A 21,619-nucleotide genomic window follows, 5' to 3' on the forward strand; every position below is an offset into this window, starting at 1 on the left:
TTAGTTACTCATTACTAATTACTTTCTATATCCTACATCAACCTTTATTAGTTAAGTGATTCAAGAATATACATGAAACGGCTTATTGAATTCATTCAAATAATATTATTAACTGACCAAAGTATTACAAATGTGAGAATTATACATTAAAGCACAGATTTTAAAGTAAGACTTTGAATTTTGAAGTCAATTACGCTATTGCATACGAATATATTAAACTAAGTATTTAGTTTAATTACATCAAAAGTAACTGTATTTAAATTAAAGAAAACATATGAGTAATCCCTTACTTTACTTTTTTCAAGGGAAAAGTAATTAAATTACAGTAACTAATTACTTAGTAACTAGTTACACCCAACACTGTATACAACTCAAACGCATTGTGAATGTCTCTTCTGTCTAACATTGTCCTAAAAGAAAGACAGTATTCCTTGAGAAAAACCAAATCACATCTGATGTTGGCAGTGTAGGTGCTCAGATTAGCTAAAGATAGAGCTTCCTGGAAGAAACACAAAGCCGGATGGATGACGGAAGTCTAACACTTCCCACAACTCCACAAACACCATCCTTACTCTGAGAACAGTGTTGCACGCTTGCTAGCCGTGGGTCTGCTTTTCATCTGGGCATCTTGTTAAATTAAAGAAAGAATGGGAGGTACATGATACAAAGAACCAGAAGCAGCCCGGGTGAGCTTTTATCTTCCAGCAGACAAATTCAGAGCAAAAGGGCCAAAATACCTGCTGTTTCTGTAGTGCATTTAAGGTAAAAAATGATCTGTCTGCCTCCCCCAAACAAAGGCGTAGCATAATAAATATCTCTCATTAAAGGCAATACTCTTCAGATGCCCCCCGCTGTAGCCGTCTAGATCCGGCGTTTCTAATAGCTTTACCATAACTCGTAACGTGTTTAGAAGATTTGTCGCGCGTCACCCCGGGGTCCCTCATCGTAGTGTCTCGACTAAATTGGCTTAGTTGAGCAACACACGATCACGGACGGTGCTGTTTGTACCGTATCTACAAGCACAAACATGGGCCACACGCTTGCTACGTGATTAATCACTATGGTGATTGTGTTGGAAACCAGCGGCCCTGTGGAGGAACGCGCAATTATGTTCATTCATCTCTCATCTGGGATTGATGCATCTTTGGTCAAACCTCCTGCTCCAGACTCACGGCTCATTCAGTGATCTACAGACATCTACACGTTAGTATAGTAAAAAGTATAGTAGCCATATTTCTTTGTAAAATGTATAACCACTGTGTACTATGTTTAACATTGTATTTTATTAAAACCTTGGACAATTTAATGTTTACTATGAAACTTGCATTTCCGCAGGTGTCTATGATGGGTAACGTATACATGTTTACTCGTTTTAAGTTATATTTTTGGGGCTTTTATGCCTTTAATGATAGAATAAAGTGAAGAGTAGACAGAAACATATTGAGAGGAAACAGGTTAGCAGGACCGGTAAAGGATCGCTGAGAACAGGAATCGAATCCCGGTGACAACCTGGCGCTATGTCACGCTTACCACAAGGCTATTTATTTACCATTATTGTATTGGTTTCCCTCATGTGGAGTAGATCATGTTAAGTAACCATGGCAACAGCACAATTTCAAAATATATATAAATGAGAACTTTTATTATTTAGCGATTATTTTCATGAAGAGAAAGTTTGGTTTGAGTGACACTGTGTTCACACCAAACGCGAATTAAGCATTTTGCACAAGTAAATTACATACAAAGTCAATGCAAAGATGCGTATAGACGCGAACTCGCGGCAGGAGATGCGAATGGTGCAAATCACGCATCAATCTTGTCTTCCCCAAAGGTTGAAAATATTTGTCAGATCGCATCACTCACGAGAAAATAATGAACTTTTCCCACAAGGAATAACGTGCGTGGAACGTCATTGTTCGCATTTGGTGTGAACCCAGCATTAGAGAAATGTTGGATGGAGGTTCTTGTCCAGTTGGAGAACAGGGTTTACCACAGAGTTGTTCTCTATACATGCGTCTCTTATGATTCAGATTCAGAATGTGACATTGTTGTTACGCTCTGCTGGGAGCCCAATTATCAAGCTTTGTTTATGTGCCACACTAACTTCAGCTTTCTCCGCACCTGCCCTCCATAGTATCATTCCTCGTTTATGATGGGAAAAGAGTGAAATCAGATTAGCCTAAACCGCTAAATCATGGAGTTTTATCCCATTTGCAGGATGACAACACAGCGTATTTGTTTGCGTTTAAAAGGTGAATAAATCTGAGAGAATTAGGGAGAAAACAGGGCTTAGCCGAGGACTCATAAGCAGCTTTGAGAGCTCAACTCCCCCTCCCGTGACATGACACTGATGTTCAGAATGGAAGGAGAAAGTGTCTGAGCTAATATGAATATAAACATTAGGTAGACAGACTGGACTGTTTGGTCATTTGTATAAAGATTCAACCAACCCTCTGTAATATGGGGTGTTTCCTTTAAAAAGTACTGTTGTGATACCATGGTACAGTGACTGTATTGAACAGTTTAATTTCCAATTAATTTTAAATTCTTAACTTTAAAGTGTAGTAATCATGTTTTTGGATAGTTGATTACCATTTGCATTAACATGGTTTTGTCATGGTTAAAACTACAAAATTACTATAACGGTAAGACCTAGTAATAGTGTGGGTAGTGTAGTAAAACTATGGTTATTTTTCATTAGGGATTTAAAAGATACTTTAATGTATTTCATAAACCATGCCTTTATGTGTCACGATTGTCCAAGGAAAAACCCAAGCGAAAGGCAGCAGTACGTGAGATACTTAACTTTATTAAATAAAAAACTAAAATCCACAATGGGGAGCAAAACAGGACGAGCACGAATATAAAACAGAAACAAAAGACTTCCCACGGGGGGGGGCAAAAACAACTAACTTAAATTACACAAAACTCTGACAGGTAGGGGAAATAATAAAGGATAATTAACAAGGGGCAGGTGTAGGGAATCAAAAACTGATGGGAAGCGAAACGAGTGGGTGGGGCCAAGAGACGAGACAGGAGAGCGCATTGTCATCATAAACAATGTCCATGCGCTGGCACACAAAACACTTGGGACTGTCATGATCCTGCCACAAGAATAGAAAAGCATGACAAGAAGAGTACAAGAGGGCAGGACCATGACATTATGTAAACAATTAATGAATAAAAGATGTTTCTAGAGCTTTCAAACGATTAATCACGACCCAGAATAAAAGTTTGTGTTTACATAATATATGTCTATGTTCATATTCGTTTTGTATTTATAAATACAAACACATACACATGAAAGTATATTTAGGAAATATTTATGTGTATTTATTTATATTTTCCAATAATTTAAATTGTATGTAAATGTTTATTTATTTGTAGATTTGTCTTCAATATATGCATGTATGTGAATGTGTTAATAAATTATTATTCACAGTACACAGATATTTTATGCAAACACACATTTTTATGCTGGATGCGATTAATTGCGATTAATCGTTTGACAGCCATTTATATAACAAATAGACATGGTTAAATCATTCTGTTTTGTATCAATTGAGAAGCAAGAAGACGCATTGTAAGTGATCAGTATAGTGTCAGAGCAGGTCCTTTTATAATCAAATGCTGTGGTACATTGAAAGCTTTGTCCTACTTTTTACATTTCTAAAATATCATAGATCATCAGATTCTCTATTTCTGTTATTAATATGGCATCATCTGGAGGCCTCACCCTTGTTCTGATGGACATGTGAAATGCGTGACATTCAATTCCTGACCCTGTGGTATTTGAATGATCAGATATAAAGAGACAGATATCATATAGTTGAGCATGTGTAGGAAAGGCCGTGTTGAGAGGCAAATACTAAGAACGGCCCGAGGACACGACGGCTGTCAGCTCTGCACCATACGTCAAACGGCACGAGTGGCTCTGCATGACAGATCACAGGGGTCTCGCCCTCCCGTGGGACAGTTCCGGTCACATGACCAGTGTTTCGGGTTTGGAACACATACACAGTTATTTTTATTGATGCGGAATCGGACATATACTGTAAACCCTAGCATAAAAAATGGCTACAATGACTTTAAAATAGATACTTTGTCATTTACTTTATGAAAAAAAATGGTGGTTGTTAAAAAAAGTAACAAAATACTATAAAATATTAAACGATACTCTTCATTTTCAGTATAAAAGTACAAAAAAGCCCTGCAGTTTTTCAAAAGCATCTGGCGCTCCATTGTACACACCGAGCGTGTTAGTATTCTCTTTATTTTTATTCCGTTCCACTTGTGGAAAACCTTAAGAATTTTTCATCTTCACGCATATGTAAAGTTATGAAATGAAAACTATTTTTCTCTCAACTTGGTGAATGGTTTTGGAGGTCAACATCCACCTCCGCTGTGTGAGGCTCTTGGAGAAGACCTCTGGTCCTGGACGACTCTGGAGAACGTGGAAGACTTTCGGGAGTCTCTTCACATCTCACTTTCCAAGTCTTAACGGGTCATGAGGGGGCTGTTGGGTGGAAATCTAATTACATGATGTTGCTTGAGGGAGCTGTGTTTGCCACTCAATAACCTCCCACACAAACTGAGCATCTCTCTCTCTCTCTCTTCACGTTGTTTTTCTCTCTCTGCCTCTCTCAGAAGTCCCTTTGTGTACTCTGTTTAACCTTCTTACCTCCTCCGTTGCCCTCCACTCCCCCTTAGGCATTAGTTTTGCCCAAAATTAGAAGTCACATGACCTTTGTTATTTTTGTCCTTGGCTCTCCAGTTAGCGTTTGATAGAAGAGTGGCATACCATGAAGTTATTCATTTTGATATCCTACTTTCTTCTTTCTTCTGCTCGGAGATCATGTCATTATTTTATTTTATTCTTTTATTTTTCCTTTAAAATTCCTTCAAATTAAAGTGATTGTGATTCTTTCTAATTGTTTAACAATTCAACGTCTCTTCTTATTGTCTTCCAATGAATCGGACGCTGATATTGATTAAACCGATATTGGATTAATTAAACCATCAGCATATCGTAAACAGCACGAAAAAGGCAGATAACGTTACCTATGGTTTATTAGGGCCCTTTGATTTCCGTGAAGCAGAAACACCATTGTACAGCTTATGAAATTCTAATTGTGCTATGACATTTCATTATATTTAGTCATTTGGCAGACGCTTTTATCCAAAGCGACTTACAGTGCACTTATTACAGGGACAATCCCCCTGGAGCAACATGGAGTAAAGTGTCTTGCTCAAGGACACACTGGTGGTGGCTGCTGGGATCGAACCAGCAACCTTTTGATTACCAGTTCAGTGGTTTAACCCACTAGACCACCATCTCCTCTATGAATACTGCTAATAATTATTCAGCTGCTGTTTAAATAGGCAATCTGCTTGTTTTGCGTGTAAATGAGTGGCGTGGTTTTTTGGACCTTACTGAAGTGGACTTTTAGCATCTGGTGGACATGAACACATACAGTTTCATTTGAGTGAAGCTGCTGTCAAACTTTGCGGCAAGCCGTCAAAATTAAAGTCCACCTTCAAAATAAAAGTCCAGTTCATAACAAACCTGGTACAAAAATGTACAAAACTAGTAACTAAATGTAAGTAAACTTAAAACAGCAAAAGAAAAAAACATGAGATGTTAGATACTGGTTCATATTAACATACTTGTACACCACAAAAAAAGAAAACACTGGATCCAGAAAAATAAAAACAGAAAAAATGGAATTTTGGGAAAAATCTAACAAATTTCATTGTTCCCTGGTTTATTAATCAACTGCATGGAGGCAATGAGTTGGATGTCTGAATATCATATTTATTTTTTCAAAATGAATACTCTAAATAGCAACAGCATAGACTTTATTTAAATATACTAAAGAAAGTAAAACTTAAGTTAATGTTTTTAATAAAACGATCATTGGATAGCAAAAATAACCTTTGAAGATTGTTATGTTGTTTATTGTATTTTTTTCTTAACTTACGTTTACATTTAATCACATTTATAGTTGTGCTTCTCTTAAATGTTTAATGGATCCAATTCATATTCAGTAAAATAAATTTAACGCAGAAAAACTGCATTGTTAAGTACTGTATGCAATTGACCCATATCGGTATCAGAATCAGCCAATAGTTGTTTTTTAAAAATCGGCTCAAACAAATGCATCCCTAATTTAAATATTTCATTTGTAGATTAATAGTTATCATTCTTGGTGTGAATGGACCTTCCAAGTTCTGCAGCAGGGTCAGAGACCAAACGTCCCGTGCTAGAAAAATCCAGTATGTCTCATTTCTTCCTCTTTCTTCTGTCCTGCTAGTTTGTGCGCAGTGCTGTACATGTGTTTTGATTAAAGCTGTTGTGTTATTATCAGTCACAGACAGAAGAGCGGCTCTCGCTCAGAATAATAAAGCTTGTTTGATTAGTTCACTGTCGTCGTTCATAGCCATTATCAGATGTAAATACTCACAGTCTTCACAGTTATGTTTTGAGATCTCTTCCCTTGTCATATTAGTCTTGCGGGATGATTATTTGTTTCATCTAGAGTTATGTGTTTGTCTGCCAGTCTGTTTTTTCCACAGTGGTCCACGCTGGTTTGTCCTGGTCTTTCTGTTGGGTTAATAGTCTTAATCTCAGACAACATGTAATGAACTTGTTCCGTGAGAAATGGATTGTATGACGTGTTGTACTGCATCCCACGAGAGTGTTTTTATTAGTCTGCAAGGAAACAAAAATAGTTTTTAAGATATTGTTGTTTATGTTCAGGAGGGTTTGTAAGGCACAGCTTGCTGCTTTCCCTGCAGATTGTCATGTGATTGATTTGTAAATTTTATGCGGTTCTTTCAGGAACTCAGAGGTATTTTGCAAAATTTTGACTTTTATGACGTGAATTGAAGAAAAGCGAATGATTATTAGAAAATAAATCACCCCACCTCTTTTTCCTAAATATAACCATAACTGACATATGAGAAGATCAAACTAAAACCTAAGAATGAAAACTTTTAATTCATAAAATAGTAACAAATTGACATGAGATTGGTATTTTTAAATAAGGGTAAGATAGTCTTGAACTTTTTTTAACCAAAAATGTTACAATTTACATCATTTCAAATGATAATTTTACTAAATAACATGAAGAGTTATTAAGAGCTCCGTTTTATCACTTTATTGTGCATTCCAATTAGTATGAATCAAACTGCAGTTGGGTTTGTTTTGATATAATAATAGTATAATATAATATTATATTAACTAACTAACACAATAAAAACATGATAACATGATAAAAAATATGATTTTTGAAAAATCTCTTTTTGGAAAGAAACTCTACACATGTTCTGTGGGTTTGTAACAAACGCTTGTAAGTTATTAAAGTCAACCAGATAAAATTGTGTTCCACGTCTTTTTTTAAGGCCACATGCTCCTCTTCTGAAATAATGTGGGCTTTGTAAGCACTTCATTCAGTTATTGTTGGTTATTTATATGGTTGTTGTTGTGTTTTATATTTTCTGCTTCATGGAAAAAGCAGCTCCATGTGGGTTCATGACAACCTGAGAGAGTAAATGACAGATCTTTCATTTCTGAATGAATTGTTCCTTTAAAAGCAGCACTGAACGGTACGTTTCTCCTCATGGGAGTCAAAGCAAAGTCTGTCAAACCCGTGGCGTCCTCCTGGACTTAAAGACAATCACACCGGCTGAAGCTTTAATCATTGTGAAGGGAAACATCAGTGTTAGCGTGAGGTCTCCTCGGAGTGTAGTAGACGCGTTTGTCCTTGCTTTCACATTGAGTCTTTGTGTGCGCGTTTCCTTTTTGTTTTCCAGCCCGTGTTTTATGCCAGTGTTCTCTCTCTCCCCCCTCTCTCTCTCTCTCTCTCTCTCTCTCTCTTTCTCCTCATTTAGAGTACTGACTTTTTCTCTCTGGGCTTTAATTTCAATTTAGGATCTTCTATCACCTCCTAAAAACAGGCGTGAGTCTTCTGATGACCGTGTAATAAGAAAAGAGCAACGTGGGATCGAGGGAATTTTAGCGAGTTCCTTTGACGTGTCGCCCACTTGTTCGCTGGTTTCTCAATACTTCACATCCTTCTCTTCCATCTGTTGTAGCACAAGACACACTGCGGGCGTAACTGGGCCCAGTTTCCGAAAACGTCACACCCACTAAGAGCAAAATTAATAATGATGCTCGACTTGTCATCTAAGTTTTGTCTCTAAATGTTTTATGTGTTTCTTCCCTCAGCTCATTCACACCATCAGCGTTGTGGACCGGGATGAGCCGCAGTCCGGACATCGGTTTTATTTCACGCTGGTGCCCGAGGCCTCCAACAACCGCCATTTTACCCTGTGGGACATTAAAGGTGAGACTGACGCTTCATCTGTTCTCAGATGTTATGTGTGCTCTTCTTAAACTGCTGTTAAATACATTTTCCGTTTGTCGAGTCTGTTGCTATTTTTCCAGCATCTTTGTGCAAACTTCCTTGTCGTTCTTCGCTATCGTTTCTCCTCTGATGAATAATCACTTTTGCACACCCTCTGGGCTGTTGTCGTGTACCGGTGGTCCCTCGACGGACTCTGACCCACGTGGGGTGTCAGAAAGTTTTTCTGCGCTTCTTAAAAGACCAATTCGAGGAGGAAGAAAGCGTTGTAGCGTTGACAAACGGCGTCTTTCATGAGCGCTCCCGAGAGGTGCACCACCATGACACTTTTATGACATCACCTTCTGTTAGAGCATCTGCTGTTTGTGCGAGGAGAGAGAATAAGAGCTGTTTATTTCTGTCCAGTTCACATTCAAGAGTTGTTTTGCTTTGCGTCGGGAATTCAGTTATAAAGTTTTGGTTTTGATTGTTTTAGTCGATCATTTAAAGAACCCCTGAAATTCTGTTGTTTTCTTGTTTGTTGGCTTTTGGGCATCTGTATGATGACAAGTTTAGAAATGACACTTTTATAAGATTTTAGCATTTATATCAATGACATTAACTTGTTTGTAGGAGCGTATGGAGATTTTTGTCCAATAGAGGTTTTGATAGAATAAAAATGCGTCAATACCAGCATCTGAATATAAAATTCATTTAAGTTTTATTTATATAGTGCTGTTCACAATGTTTCTTGTTGCAAAGCAGCTTTACAGGAAGAAAGACAAAATAAACAAGTTAGTAGCAATAAAATCAAAGGGTCCATCTTTGCTTTTGATTGTTGACGGAGATTGCCTGGGCTGGAGCTGGGGGGATCAGTTAAAAAGCAAACTTGATTTTTATATTTTCTGAAGAAATGTGTTTTTCCACGGAAATTAGTTAAAGATGAGGTAACACACACAGTTTCTGCCAATCTCATATTAATCTTGAGTACCTATAAAGTAGCTCTGTATACCTTGTATCTTCGAAGAGTCTTTAGTTTGATCAAATTTATAAAAGACAGATTCAGCTGTACCATTATTTCCGGAAACAGGCGAGCCCATTGAGGCGTGCGGTGAGGGGGGGACACACAAGCACACAATACATCATCACATTATCCCTGCACAACTGTTGATTCACTATAAGTTTGTGTTGTTTACATATTGTAATGCATGTATGCGCCAATTAAACACAGACATCTGACGCAGTTTCAACTACCACTTGCGGTTCATGTCCGGCACCTTTTAGTGCTGGGACCGCCCCATCTATCAGTTTTAAACTATCTACAAAACCAGCATTAAATCCAGCTTTTATTTAACATTCCTCGCCGAAATCCAGTGAACTAACAAACACAGCTTAACTTCAGTACTCTCGCAGGTTGACACGTGTATGTGCTCTTTTTCTCGCTCTCGCTGGTTGACGTGTGGGCGTGCTTTTTTAGGAGAATTATCAAATAAGGGACTAGTTGACCATGGCAAGCATGAGAAGACAGCAGGTTTAACATTGTCAAGAAATCAGAATCAAATTTATTACCAAGTATGTTTACACATGCGACAGGAGCTTAGTGCAGAAGAAGGTGTACACAAGGTGCCAAGATATTTTTTTTATATACATTAAGATCGAGAAAAAAAAGAAAATTGAATAATATCAATAATGCACTGTATACAATGGTGACAAAATATAGACAAAAAACAACATATAACTGTTTAAATGAATGTGCAGATGTGTTCTTTACGGGTTTATCGTATTGTTTCTTGCACGAAATACTGTGCACCACCCCTTTAATGTAATGTTTGACTCATAGTTTCTGTATCAGAATTGCAAAATACAAATATTTGGTCATTAAATAAGCATTTACATGGTTTTGAAGATATCATCATATATTTGCATAGATATATTCTCTCATGTAAATGTTGGGTGTTATTTTGGTGGGTCCCCGTCAGACTGTGCGGGCCGATGTTACCGTGGGTCTCTTTAGAGACGTGTGTGAGCTGATGTGACGCTTCAGTAAATGAAAACTGATGTGACAGGATGGAAATGTCAGAGGAGGGATGCAGGGAAATGTCAACGGAGCACGTGAGGGGCTGCGAAAACACAAAGACGTACATGCACGCTCGAGCAGAGAGACGCACACACACACACACAGTGAGGTTAAAGAGGTATTCACCTCAACACAAATGATCATGAATGCACCTGCCATGCAGTTTAAACATTGAGAGCATGAAAACTGTGCAACAGTGATGCACTTTTACAGGGTTATCTTTCAAGTGATTTTAAATGTTAGGCAAGTTTAATTTTTGGGTCTGTGTGAATGAACTGTAAAAGTAGAGTCTCTTTGCTGTTGTCATGACAATCTGCAGACATCAGTATGTGAATCGATGTGACAGTGACTTTGCAATGTAAAGGTGGGGAAATTTAGTACACCTATACATCCGTAAGTAGATGTTAGCATGAACAGTTGTGATTAAATATACAAATTTTGCAATTACACATTGTTGCCGAGCTGTTTACCAAGATTTTTGGACCTTTTTCACGAATCTGGGATTCTCAGCAGCGGAAGTCACCATAGTTGGGTAAACTTCTATAGCGGTGAATGGCAGACCACCAGAAAAATACTTTTTATATATAAAAAAATGGAAAGAGTCAAATTTACTGTGATTTGCATAGACGTATAAAAAAACATTAGCGTTAACTATTGGTCACACATTAGAATAAGGACCAATTCTCACTATTGTGTCATTATTAACTACGACTTTTGCCTCAAAGAACTTCATATTACTGCTTATAAGGTAGTTCTTAGGTTTAGGTATTGGGTAGGATTAAGGGATGTAGAATAAGGGATTAGAACTAATACACAACCATTATGCAGGTTAATAAGCAAGTAGTTAATGATTTGTTTGTGTACCGTTATATAAAGTGTACTTTATTTTTTTTGTAATTTGATGCAAAGGTAATATAATACAAAATATAGTGTCATCAACGTACATATATTAAGACAAATGCAAAAATTTTGGAGTATTTACGAGACTGATGACCGTTAAAGGCGTCATCTTCTGAAAGTATATTGTAATCTACAATTTATAAAATTGTATATAATTAATTATAATCAAATTAAAAATTAAAATGAAATGTGTTATGTTTGCTGTTTCAGGGTAATGAATGATGGTTTCATAAGTCCAGTGTTTTTGTCCACACTGTTATTCTGCATCGCAGGATGAAATTGGAGCCTGTTTAAATCAATTGCAATTGCAAAATAAGTTTTATTCTCATTACTATAATACAGAACTGAAAACCATGGAGACCAGACCAGACATGATGTTTTTTTCCTCGATTTACTGCTACAGCATTCAGAATGAGAATAATTTTCTACTTACAGTAATTAAAGATGATATATTACAGTGTAGGGGGCACGGTGGCTTAGTGATTAGCACGTTCGCCTCACACCTCCAGGGTTGGGGTTGATTCCCGCTTCCGACTTGTGTGTGTGGAGTTTGCATGTTCTCCCCGTGCCTCGGGGGTTTCCTCCGGGTACTCCGGTTTCCTCCCCTGGTCCAAAGACATGCATGGTAGGTTGATTGGTAGCTCTGGAAAAAATTGTCCGTAGGGTGTGAGTGTGTGAGTGAATGAGTGAGTGTGTTTGCCCTGCGATGGGTTGGCACTCCATCCAGGGTGTATCCTGCCTTGATGCCCGATGACTCCTGAGATAGGCGCAGGCTCCCCGTGACCCGAGGTAGTTCGGATAAGCGGTAGAAAATGGAATGGAATGGAATATTACAGTGTAAATGTTTGAAAACGTCACAATGTAAAAAAGTTGTTAATCTTAAAGATAGCCTTCATTTTCTTAATGCTCTCTCTATTTATTGATTGTGATTTGAAGGTGAATTATGACCCTGTCAGGCTCTTGACAGTTTTGTGAGATTCACTCTCCTAAAAAGACGCCTCCGCAGGTATTCTGAACTATTCCCCACTCAAAAGAGCACACTTTTAATCCTCCCACGTCCTGTATCGTTCATACTTCTGTTTTCATGGACACATTCGTCAACCTGTCAGACTGAATCTGTCACCTTTTTTTTCGTCCTCCTGCTGTGATCCGACACACGAGGACAAGCACATTCTTCTAGATGGGAATCTTTTTAGTCACACTCAAAAAACGTTCTGCGCAGTTGATGGGTCTTTCCTTTCATAATATAATATTTAATTGATCTCTTACTTTATGTGAATTGGGACGTCTGAATCATGAGAAAGATAGATCTGTAGCTTTAGGAGTTTGATTGACAGCTTTAAACAACTCATCTTTTGGCTTTTCATTGTGGGCATCTCTTCTGGTCAGTCAATAGCACAAAGTTGTTTTCTTGGACTAGCGGACAATTTGTCTAACCTGGACGTTTGTCATCAGAGGCCATTGTTGCTTCTTACCTGTGTGCTTTAGGATGGGTATTTTTTAAGTTTTTATTTCTGCTCTATATTGAACACAACGTTAAGTCCTCTCATCTCAGCTGGGCTTGTCATTGGCTGTTGGTTGTCATCATTCCATCTGTCACATGCAGTGGCTCTATTATACAAGGATGCTGTAAATGTCATGACATTACATCACTAAATAACTAACCAGGTGGCATGTTTTTTCCTAAAAGAATTTGAGCACAAAGAGACTTTTCAGGCAAAAGAAGTTTACAAAGGTTTGAAACTATGAAACGCTTTGATGAAAAAGCTAATCTGAACTCTGGGGGTTTCTTATGGTTCCTCTTCTTATCATTTAGGTGCTTGCTAACTAGACGCATAATGATAATTTTTATAGGTTTTATTAAGGTACTGATTGAGAAATTTGACAAAAGTCCTATTTAAAGAAGTCATCCAACATGGCAGACATATTTGAAACGTCAGCTATTTCAGTCCCGCAAGGAAGAATGAAATATTTTGGTAACACTTTATAATAACTGCACGCTATCAATCATTAGTTAAGCATCAGAACATAGTTAATTAATCATTTATGAAGCATTGGCCCCACATTAATAGACATTAGTAAGCAGTTTATAAATACAGCTATAAATGCTTTGTTCTTGATTTATAAGCATGTATATAATATGCTTAATAATCAAATTTTGATACTTTATTAAGGATGAATTCATCATTTCTAAATTAAGGATTACATTACTTACAAACCAGTTAGTTAGGTGTTGTCAGTGGTTCATGAGATCATTTAGAAAGTGTAAGTAAATGATTAATAAACGCTTTGAATGTAAATTTATACATACTTATTATTCTGACATATAGTAACAGTTACTTAATTTGTTAATAAATGCTTTTTTAACACACATTCCTACTGTAATTCATGATTAATTAAGGTAGTTAAAAAACATTTACTAGTTGTCAGTTAACTATTTTTGTGAGCTCATCTAAAGTGAGGACTATGTATGCCTTGTAAAGCATCTACAAATGAGAGTTAAAGGCTCAGTTATCTTCCAAACAGAAATAGGAAAAACACAACATAGAGGGATTCAGAACATAGAAATATTTATTTCAAGATGCAAAAGAAATTAATCTGTACAACTTTACATATTAATGAATATAAAACGATTTAATATAAAATAAAAAATAAACCTCTGCAAAATTTAAATTGTACAACCGAACATATAAATTAACATTAAATGAATTGATATAAGATGAAAAATAAACTTCTGAATTTTTTTTAATTCCTGCACACCTCCAGAAAAAATATAACCGTGAAGTGATATGCAACTCTCATTTGTAGATGCTTTACAAGGCATACATAGTCCTCACTTTAGATGAGCTCACAAAAACTAGTTATCTAACAAGTAGTAAATGTTTTATAACTACCTTAATTAATCATGAATTACAGCAGGAATGTGTGTTAAAAAAGCATTTATTAACAAATTAAGTAACTGTTACTATATGTCAGAATAATAAGATGTATAAATGTGCATTCAAAGCGTTTATTAATCATTTACTTACACTTTCTAAATGATCTCATGAACCACTGACAACTCCTAACTAACTGGTTTGTAAGTAATGTAATCCTTAGTTTAGAAATAATGAATTCATCCTTAATAAAGTATGAAAATTTGATTATTAAGCATATTATATACATGCTTATAAATCAAGAACAAAGCATTTATAGCTGTATTTATAAACTGCTTACTAATGTCTATTAATGTGGGGCCAATGCTTCATAAATGATTAATTAACTATGTACTGATGCTTAACTAATGATTCATAGCATGCAGTTATTATAAAGTGTTACCAATATTTTCATTTAAATCGCTTGCTAAGATCACAAAAACACTCACTGACATCGCCTGTACTATAGATGTATTACTTAAACTCCGTGTGTGATAAAAACACATTTTGTTTCAGGTCGGTTCAGCTACCCAGAGCCAAAATCAAAAATGTTATCACAAATCATCATCTCTAGATGTATATTTGTCATTTCAGACCAGAGTCTGTTGAATTTTTACAAAACCGAACCTCAGGAGTGACAAAGTCATCCAACAGCAATGTGAAAGACTGACAAGCAAGACATAACACATGAAACTGATAAAAGTCCAGGTTATCTCATTAAAAGATAATTTATGAACTTTTTCTAAATACATGTAGAAATATGACTGTTGTTTTGCTCAAACGTGAACCTGAACTTGTTTTCTTTGCAGTATTTCAGGTCTTAAAAATATAGAGCATCTTTTCTGATATTTTCACCCGTTTCTCCAGCTTTCACTTTCTGCGAATAAATATAATATTAGAAAAAACATTTTGAAATTTGGCAGAAATATTGTTAGTCTTCACAAAACGAAACTTATTATTTTTCCTAAACACATACCTAGAAATAATAGACTTCATTCAGAAAAACTTAAAATACTTTTACAATTGCTTTATTCTATTCTATTCTATTCTGTGCTTTACATTTTCACATTTGGCAGACACTTTTATTCAAAGTGACTTACACAATTTATTTGTTTCTGCGTATGTGCAATCCCTAGGATGGAACCCATGACCTTGGCGGGGCTAACGTCACGCTCTAACCACTGAACTAAAGGAAAGCCAATTTTGAAACAATCTCTTAATTTTTCCTTGGCTGTATAATCTTTCATGTCTATTACAGAGTTCTTTATAAAACCAGATCTTCTTTTTCGAGCACAGAAAGGGAAATAGATTTGTTGATGGCACGTCGTGTATTTATGAGAGCGAGAGTGTCTTTGAGAGGAGATTTAGCGGCGAGCTATACTCTCAGACTGCTTTAACTCAGCAGAATCTCTCTCCTCTTGTCTCTGAGCGAGTCGGCTAACACCGGCTGTATTTATAACTTGTGTTCTAGCAGTAGAGATGACAGTGAAGTATGTGCTCCGTGATGAGTCACTCGCCGCGCGTGCTGCTACGCAAATGTATCTTGAAGTTTTTCAGTGTTTTGCTTGTTGTCTTTTAGTCGTGATTGTGCATATGTTGTCCATGAAAGCTTTTGCGTCATTCTCTGCATTCTCAGACCTACTGTACGTACTTAAGGGTGCTTAAAGTGTACAGCTCTTTTATTCTGTACAATGAGGTGAAAAATCATTTTTGCTATGAACACGTGGTGATATGAATAAAGCTTAAGAATCTGCACTGAAGGTCGGGCACATAATTTGACTTCTCAAAAGTTTCAAGTGATGTTTCCTTTCAAGTGTAATTCACTTTCTGTTTTAATGTGACATCCAGTTATCTTGAACATCTTGTTGTTTACTACCCGAGTAACCGTATTAAAAATACTAGCACTGTGCTACTCTTATGCTGGTTTACTTTATGAGGTATTCCAAAAACACCATAGTACTCCTGTCGTGTCCAGAACAGTTTTTTACTCCTGTCGTGTCCAGAACTGTTTTTACTCCTGTCGTGTCCAGAACTGTTTTTTACTCCCGTCGTGTCCAGAACAGTTTTTTACTCCTGTCGTGTCCAGAACTGTTTTTTACTCCCGTCGTGTCCAGAACAGTTTTTTACTCCTGTCGTGTCCAGAACTGTTTTTTACTCCACTCGTGTCCAGAACTGTTTTTTACTCCACTCGTGTCCAGAACTGTTTTTTACTCCACTCGTGTCCAGAACTGTTTTTTACTACACTCGTGTCCGGAACTGTTTTTACTCCTCTCGTGTCCAGAACTGTTTTTTACTCCACTCGTGTCCAGAACTGTTTTTACTCCCGTCGTGTCCAGAACTGTTTTTACTCCCGTCGTGTCCAGAACTGTTTTTACTCCCGTCGTGCCGTCGTGTCCAGAACTGTTTTTACTCCTGTCGTGTCCAGAACTGTTTTTTACTCCTCTCGTGTCCGGAACTATTTTTACTCCACTCGTGTCCAGAACTGTTTTTTACTCCTCTAGTGTCCGGAACTGTTTTTACTCCACTCGTGTCCGGAACTGTTTTTACTCCACTCGTGTCCAGAACTGTTTTTTACTCCTCTCGTGTCCGGAACTGTTTTTACTCCACTCGTGTCCAGAACTGTTTTTTACTCCTCTCGTGTCCGGAACTGTTTTTACTCCACTCGTGTCCAGAACTGTTTTTACTCCACTCGTGTCCAGAACTGTTTTTACTCCTCTCGTGTCCAGAACTGTTTTTACTCCTCTCGTGTCCAGAACTGTTTTTACTCCTCTCGTGTCCAGAACTGTTTTTACTCCTGTCGTGTCCAGAACTGTTTTTTAATCCTCTCGTGTCCGGAACTGTTTTTACTCCACTCGTGTCCAGAACTGTTTTTTACTCCTCTCGTGTCCGGAACTGTTTTACTCCTGTCCGGAACTATTTTTACTCCACTCGTGTCCAGAACTGTTTTTACTCCTGTCGTGTCCAGAACTGTTTTTTAATCCTCTCGTGTCCGGAACTGTTTTTACTCCACTCGTGTCCAGAACTGTTTTTTACTCCTCTCGTGTCCAGAACTGTTTTTACTCCTGTCCGGAACTATTTTTACTCCACTCGTGTCCAGAACTGTTTTTTACTCCTCTAGTGTCCGGAACTGTTTTTACTCCACTCGTGTCCGGAACTGTTTTTACTCCACTCGTGTCCAGAACTGTTTTTTACTCCTCTCGTGTCCGGAACTGTTTTTACTCCACTCGTGTCCAGAACTGTTTTTTACTCCTCTCGTGTCCGGAACTGTTTTTACTCCACTCGTGTCCAGAACTGTTTTTACTCCTGTCGTGTCCAGAACTGTTTTTACTCCTCTCGTGTCCGGAACTGTTTTTACTCCACTCGTGTCCAGAACTGTTTTTTACTCCTCTCGTGTCCGGAACTGTTTTTTACTCCTCTAGTGTCCGGAACTGTTTTTACTCCACTCGTGTCCGGAACTGTTTTTACTCCACTCGTGTCCAGAACTGTTTTTTACTCCTCTCGTGTCCGGAACTGTTTTTACTCCACTCGTGTCCAGAACTGTTTTTACTCCTGTCGTGTCCAGAACTGTTTTTTACTCCTCTCGTGTCCGGAACTGTTTTTACTCCACTCGTGTCCAGAACTGTTTTTTACTCCTCTCGTGTCCGGAACTGTTTTTACTCCACTCGTGTCCAGAACTGTTTTTACTCCTGTCGTGTCCAGAACTGTTTTTACTCCTCTCGTGTCCGGAACTGTTTTTACTCCTGTCGTGTCCAGAACTGTTTTTTACTCCTCTCGTGTCCGGAACTGTTTTTACTCCACTCGTGTCCAGAACTGTTTTTTACTCCTCTCGTGTCCGGAACTGTTTTTACTCCACTCGTGTCCGGAACTGTTTTACTCCTGTCCGGAACTATTTTTACTCCACTCGTGTCCAGAACTGTTTTTACTCCTGTCGTGTCCAGAACTGTTTTTTAATCCTCTCGTGTCCGGAACTGTTTTTACTCCACTCGTGTCCAGAACTGTTTTTTACTCCTCTCGTGTCCAGAACTGTTTTTACTCCACTCGTGTCCGGAACTATTTTTACTCCACTCGTGTCCAGAACTGTTTTTTACTCCCGTCGTGTCCAGAACTGTTTTTTACTCCACTCGTGTCCGGAACTATTTTTACTCCACTCGTGTCCAGAACTGTTTTTTACTCCTCTAGTGTCCGGAACTGTTTTTACTCCACTCGTGTCCGGAACTGTTTTTACTCCACTCGTGTCCAGAACTGTTTTTTACTCCTCTCGTGTCCGGAACTGTTTTTACTCCACTCGTGTCCAGAACTGTTTTTTACTCCTCTCGTGTCCGGAACTGTTTTTACTCCACTCGTGTCCAGAACTGTTTTTACTCCTGTCGTGTCCAGAACTGTTTTTACTCCTCTCGTGTCCGGAACTGTTTTTACTCCACTCGTGTCCAGAACTGTTTTTTACTCCTCTCGTGTCCGGAACTGTTTTTTACTCCTCTAGTGTCCGGAACTGTTTTTACTCCACTCGTGTCCGGAACTGTTTTTACTCCACTCGTGTCCAGAACTGTTTTTTACTCCTCTCGTGTCCGGAACTGTTTTTACTCCACTCGTGTCCAGAACTGTTTTTACTCCTGTCGTGTCCAGAACTGTTTTTTACTCCTCTCGTGTCCGGAACTGTTTTTACTCCACTCGTGTCCAGAACTGTTTTTTACTCCTCTCGTGTCCGGAACTGTTTTTACTCCACTCGTGTCCAGAACTGTTTTTACTCCTGTCGTGTCCAGAACTGTTTTTACTCCTCTCGTGTCCGGAACTGTTTTTACTCCTGTCGTGTCCAGAACTGTTTTTTACTCCTCTCGTGTCCGGAACTGTTTTTACTCCTGTCGTGTCCAGAACTGTTTTTTACTCCTCTCGTGTCCGGAACTGTTTTTACTCAACTCGTGTCCGGAACTGTTTTTACTCCACTCGTGTCCAGAACTGTTTTTTACTCCTCTCCTGTCCGGAACTGTTTTTACTCCACTCGTGTCCGGAACTGTTTTTTACTCCTCTCGTGTCCGGAATTGTTATTTACTCCTGTAGTGTTTAGAACTGTTTTTTACTCCCGTCGTGTCCAGAACTGTTTTTACTCCACTCGTGTCCAGAACTGTTTTTTACTCCTCTCCTGTCCGGAACTGTTTTTACTCCACTCGTGTCCGGAACTGTTTTTACTCCACTCGTGTCCGGAACTGTTTTTACTCCACTCGTGTCCAGAACTGTTTTTTACTCCTCTCGTGTCCGGAATTGTTATTTACTCCTGTAGTGTTTAGAACTGTTTTTTACTCCCGTCGTGTCCAGAACTGTTTTTTACTCCCGTCGTGTCCGGAACTGTTTTTTACTCCCGTCGTGTCCAGAACTGTTTTTACTCCCGTCGTGTCCGGAACTGTTTTTTACTCCTCTCGTGTCCAGAACTGTTTTTACTCCTGTCATGTCCAGAACTGTTTTGACTCCTGTCGTGTCCAGAATTGTTATTTACTCCCGTCGTGTCCAGAACTGTTTTTTACTCCCGTCGTGTCCAGAACTGTTTTTACTCCCGTCGTGTCCAGAACTGTTTTTTACTCCTCTCGTGTCCAGAACTGTTTTTACTCCTGTCGTGTCCAGAACTGTTTTGACTCCTGTCGTGTCCAGAATTTTTTTTTTTTGTCAAATAACACATTGCGTTTGTTGCATAAGAAATACTGAAAGTTCTGAGATGTCTATGTGTTTTATTCCACCTGCAGATAACACGGCAGGCATAAGGACCCAGCGCTCCGGGTTTAACCGTCAGGAGCAGAATATTTACCTCTTACCCATCTTGGTGGTTGACAGCGGCCCGCCCGCCCTCAGCAGCACCGGGACGCTCACTATACACGTGTGCGGGTGCGACACGGACGGAGCCATCCAATCCTGCAACGCCACAGCTTATGTCATGTCCGCGGCGCTCAGTCCCGGTGCTCTCATCGCCCTGCTGGTCTGCATCCTCATTCTGATCGGTAAAAATTTTACTCTATGTACATCTTACAAGACAGAGAAAGTTTGGGTTATTTACAGTGTGTGGTTTTACCAAACCATTTAGAAATGAATGTGAGTGAACGGAACATTTTATTTTTGAGATCCTCCTTTATTGATGTGCTCTTTGTTTACTCGCTAAAAGCCGGTTTATAGACATCATTTTGTAATTAACTCAACGTGTTCTTTGAGGATTAGTAGATGTGATAAATAAAAGTTTAATTCATATGTTTAATTTCATCTTTATCCAAAAAAAGACGAACCAAAAAGATGCGGTTCTGTCCAATCAGGAGTCTTTGTGCAAACACACTTGTTCTTCCGTCCACTACTCCTGTAGCTTTTTTTAACCATCGCATCTTTTAAAACCTTGTTCATGTGTCCAGGAGGCAAAAACAAAAGTAAAGTGACATGAATATTTTATTCTCCGTCCTCTGCACACTGATTTCAGTTTCTCATCCGCTTTGTTCACACACACACACACACACGTGAGTGACACACAGACTCTGTTCTGGAGAACGGGTGAGTTCAGGGATGATGGGAGCGGATGGAAAAGAGCAACATCAGCACTGCTGTCCCAGTGGAACGCCGCCGCGAGCTTTAAATAGAGCATCAGCTACCGGCACTCACATTCTCATGTAGAAGATCTGCTGGATTCTGCTGCCGGTGTCACGTCTAAAAGTTTTATAACTCTCTTCTTCTACTCTCACTCTATCTTATTTTCTCTCTTCTCCATTTAGCGTGCTCTCTCTCTCATTCTCTCCCTCTCTCTGCTCGTCTTAGAAAAGTATGCCATGTGAAATGTTCACTGAATAATCTTTATTTTTGTTTGCTGGTCGAGTGCATCTGTCCTGCAGTGTTGTGTTGTTTCTGGCAGTCTTTCAGTTGTGTTGTTTGTTAAGGGAAACATCATTATTGGTGTTAATCAGTCTCAGGGTTTGTGACTTCAGGTGAACTGTTAGTTTTGGCACATCGTTTTTTTCATAGTTTGTGACATCCTTCAGTCTTATTAGATATCAGCGACAGATATGGTCAAATCTCATAAAATTTAAGCTGATGCCTGAACGTTATAATGTAGATAAAAACAGATTGTTTAGGGGCCCTATCTTGCACCCAGCGCAATTGACGTTGTACACCGACGCATGTGTCATTCCTATTTTGCACCAGCGCAAAGCGCGCTTTTCCCTCCACAGAAGCACGTCGCTAAACTAGTGAATGAACTTGCGCTCCCTGGGCGGTTCAGCGCATAAAAGGAGGCGTGTTCCGGCGCAAACAATCCCTGGTGCTATTTTGCTGTTCCATTAAACAATTGCGCCACTGACCAGAAAAAACCTAGTCTAAAGTCAGTGGCGCGTTGCGCGTTGTTCAATATGCTATTTTAAGGG

At 38.6% G+C, this 21,619-nt stretch overlaps 1 protein-coding gene across 1 annotated transcript in view; it reads left to right on the top strand.

Moving 5' to 3' along the window:
- The window catches only part of LOC130425159 (cadherin-22-like), a 144,443-nt gene that overhangs the window by 113,414 nt on the left and 9,410 nt on the right, over positions 1-21,619 (top strand). The window contains 2 exon segments of the mRNA XM_056751245.1: positions 8,231-8,348; positions 19,970-20,221. Coding sequence (XP_056607223.1) covers positions 8,231-8,348; positions 19,970-20,221 — 370 coding nt within the window.

This window comes from Triplophysa dalaica, chromosome 6, assembly GCF_015846415.1.
Source record: "Triplophysa dalaica isolate WHDGS20190420 chromosome 6, ASM1584641v1, whole genome shotgun sequence".
In the NCBI taxonomy this organism is placed as follows: Eukaryota; Metazoa; Chordata; class Actinopteri; order Cypriniformes; family Nemacheilidae; genus Triplophysa; species Triplophysa dalaica.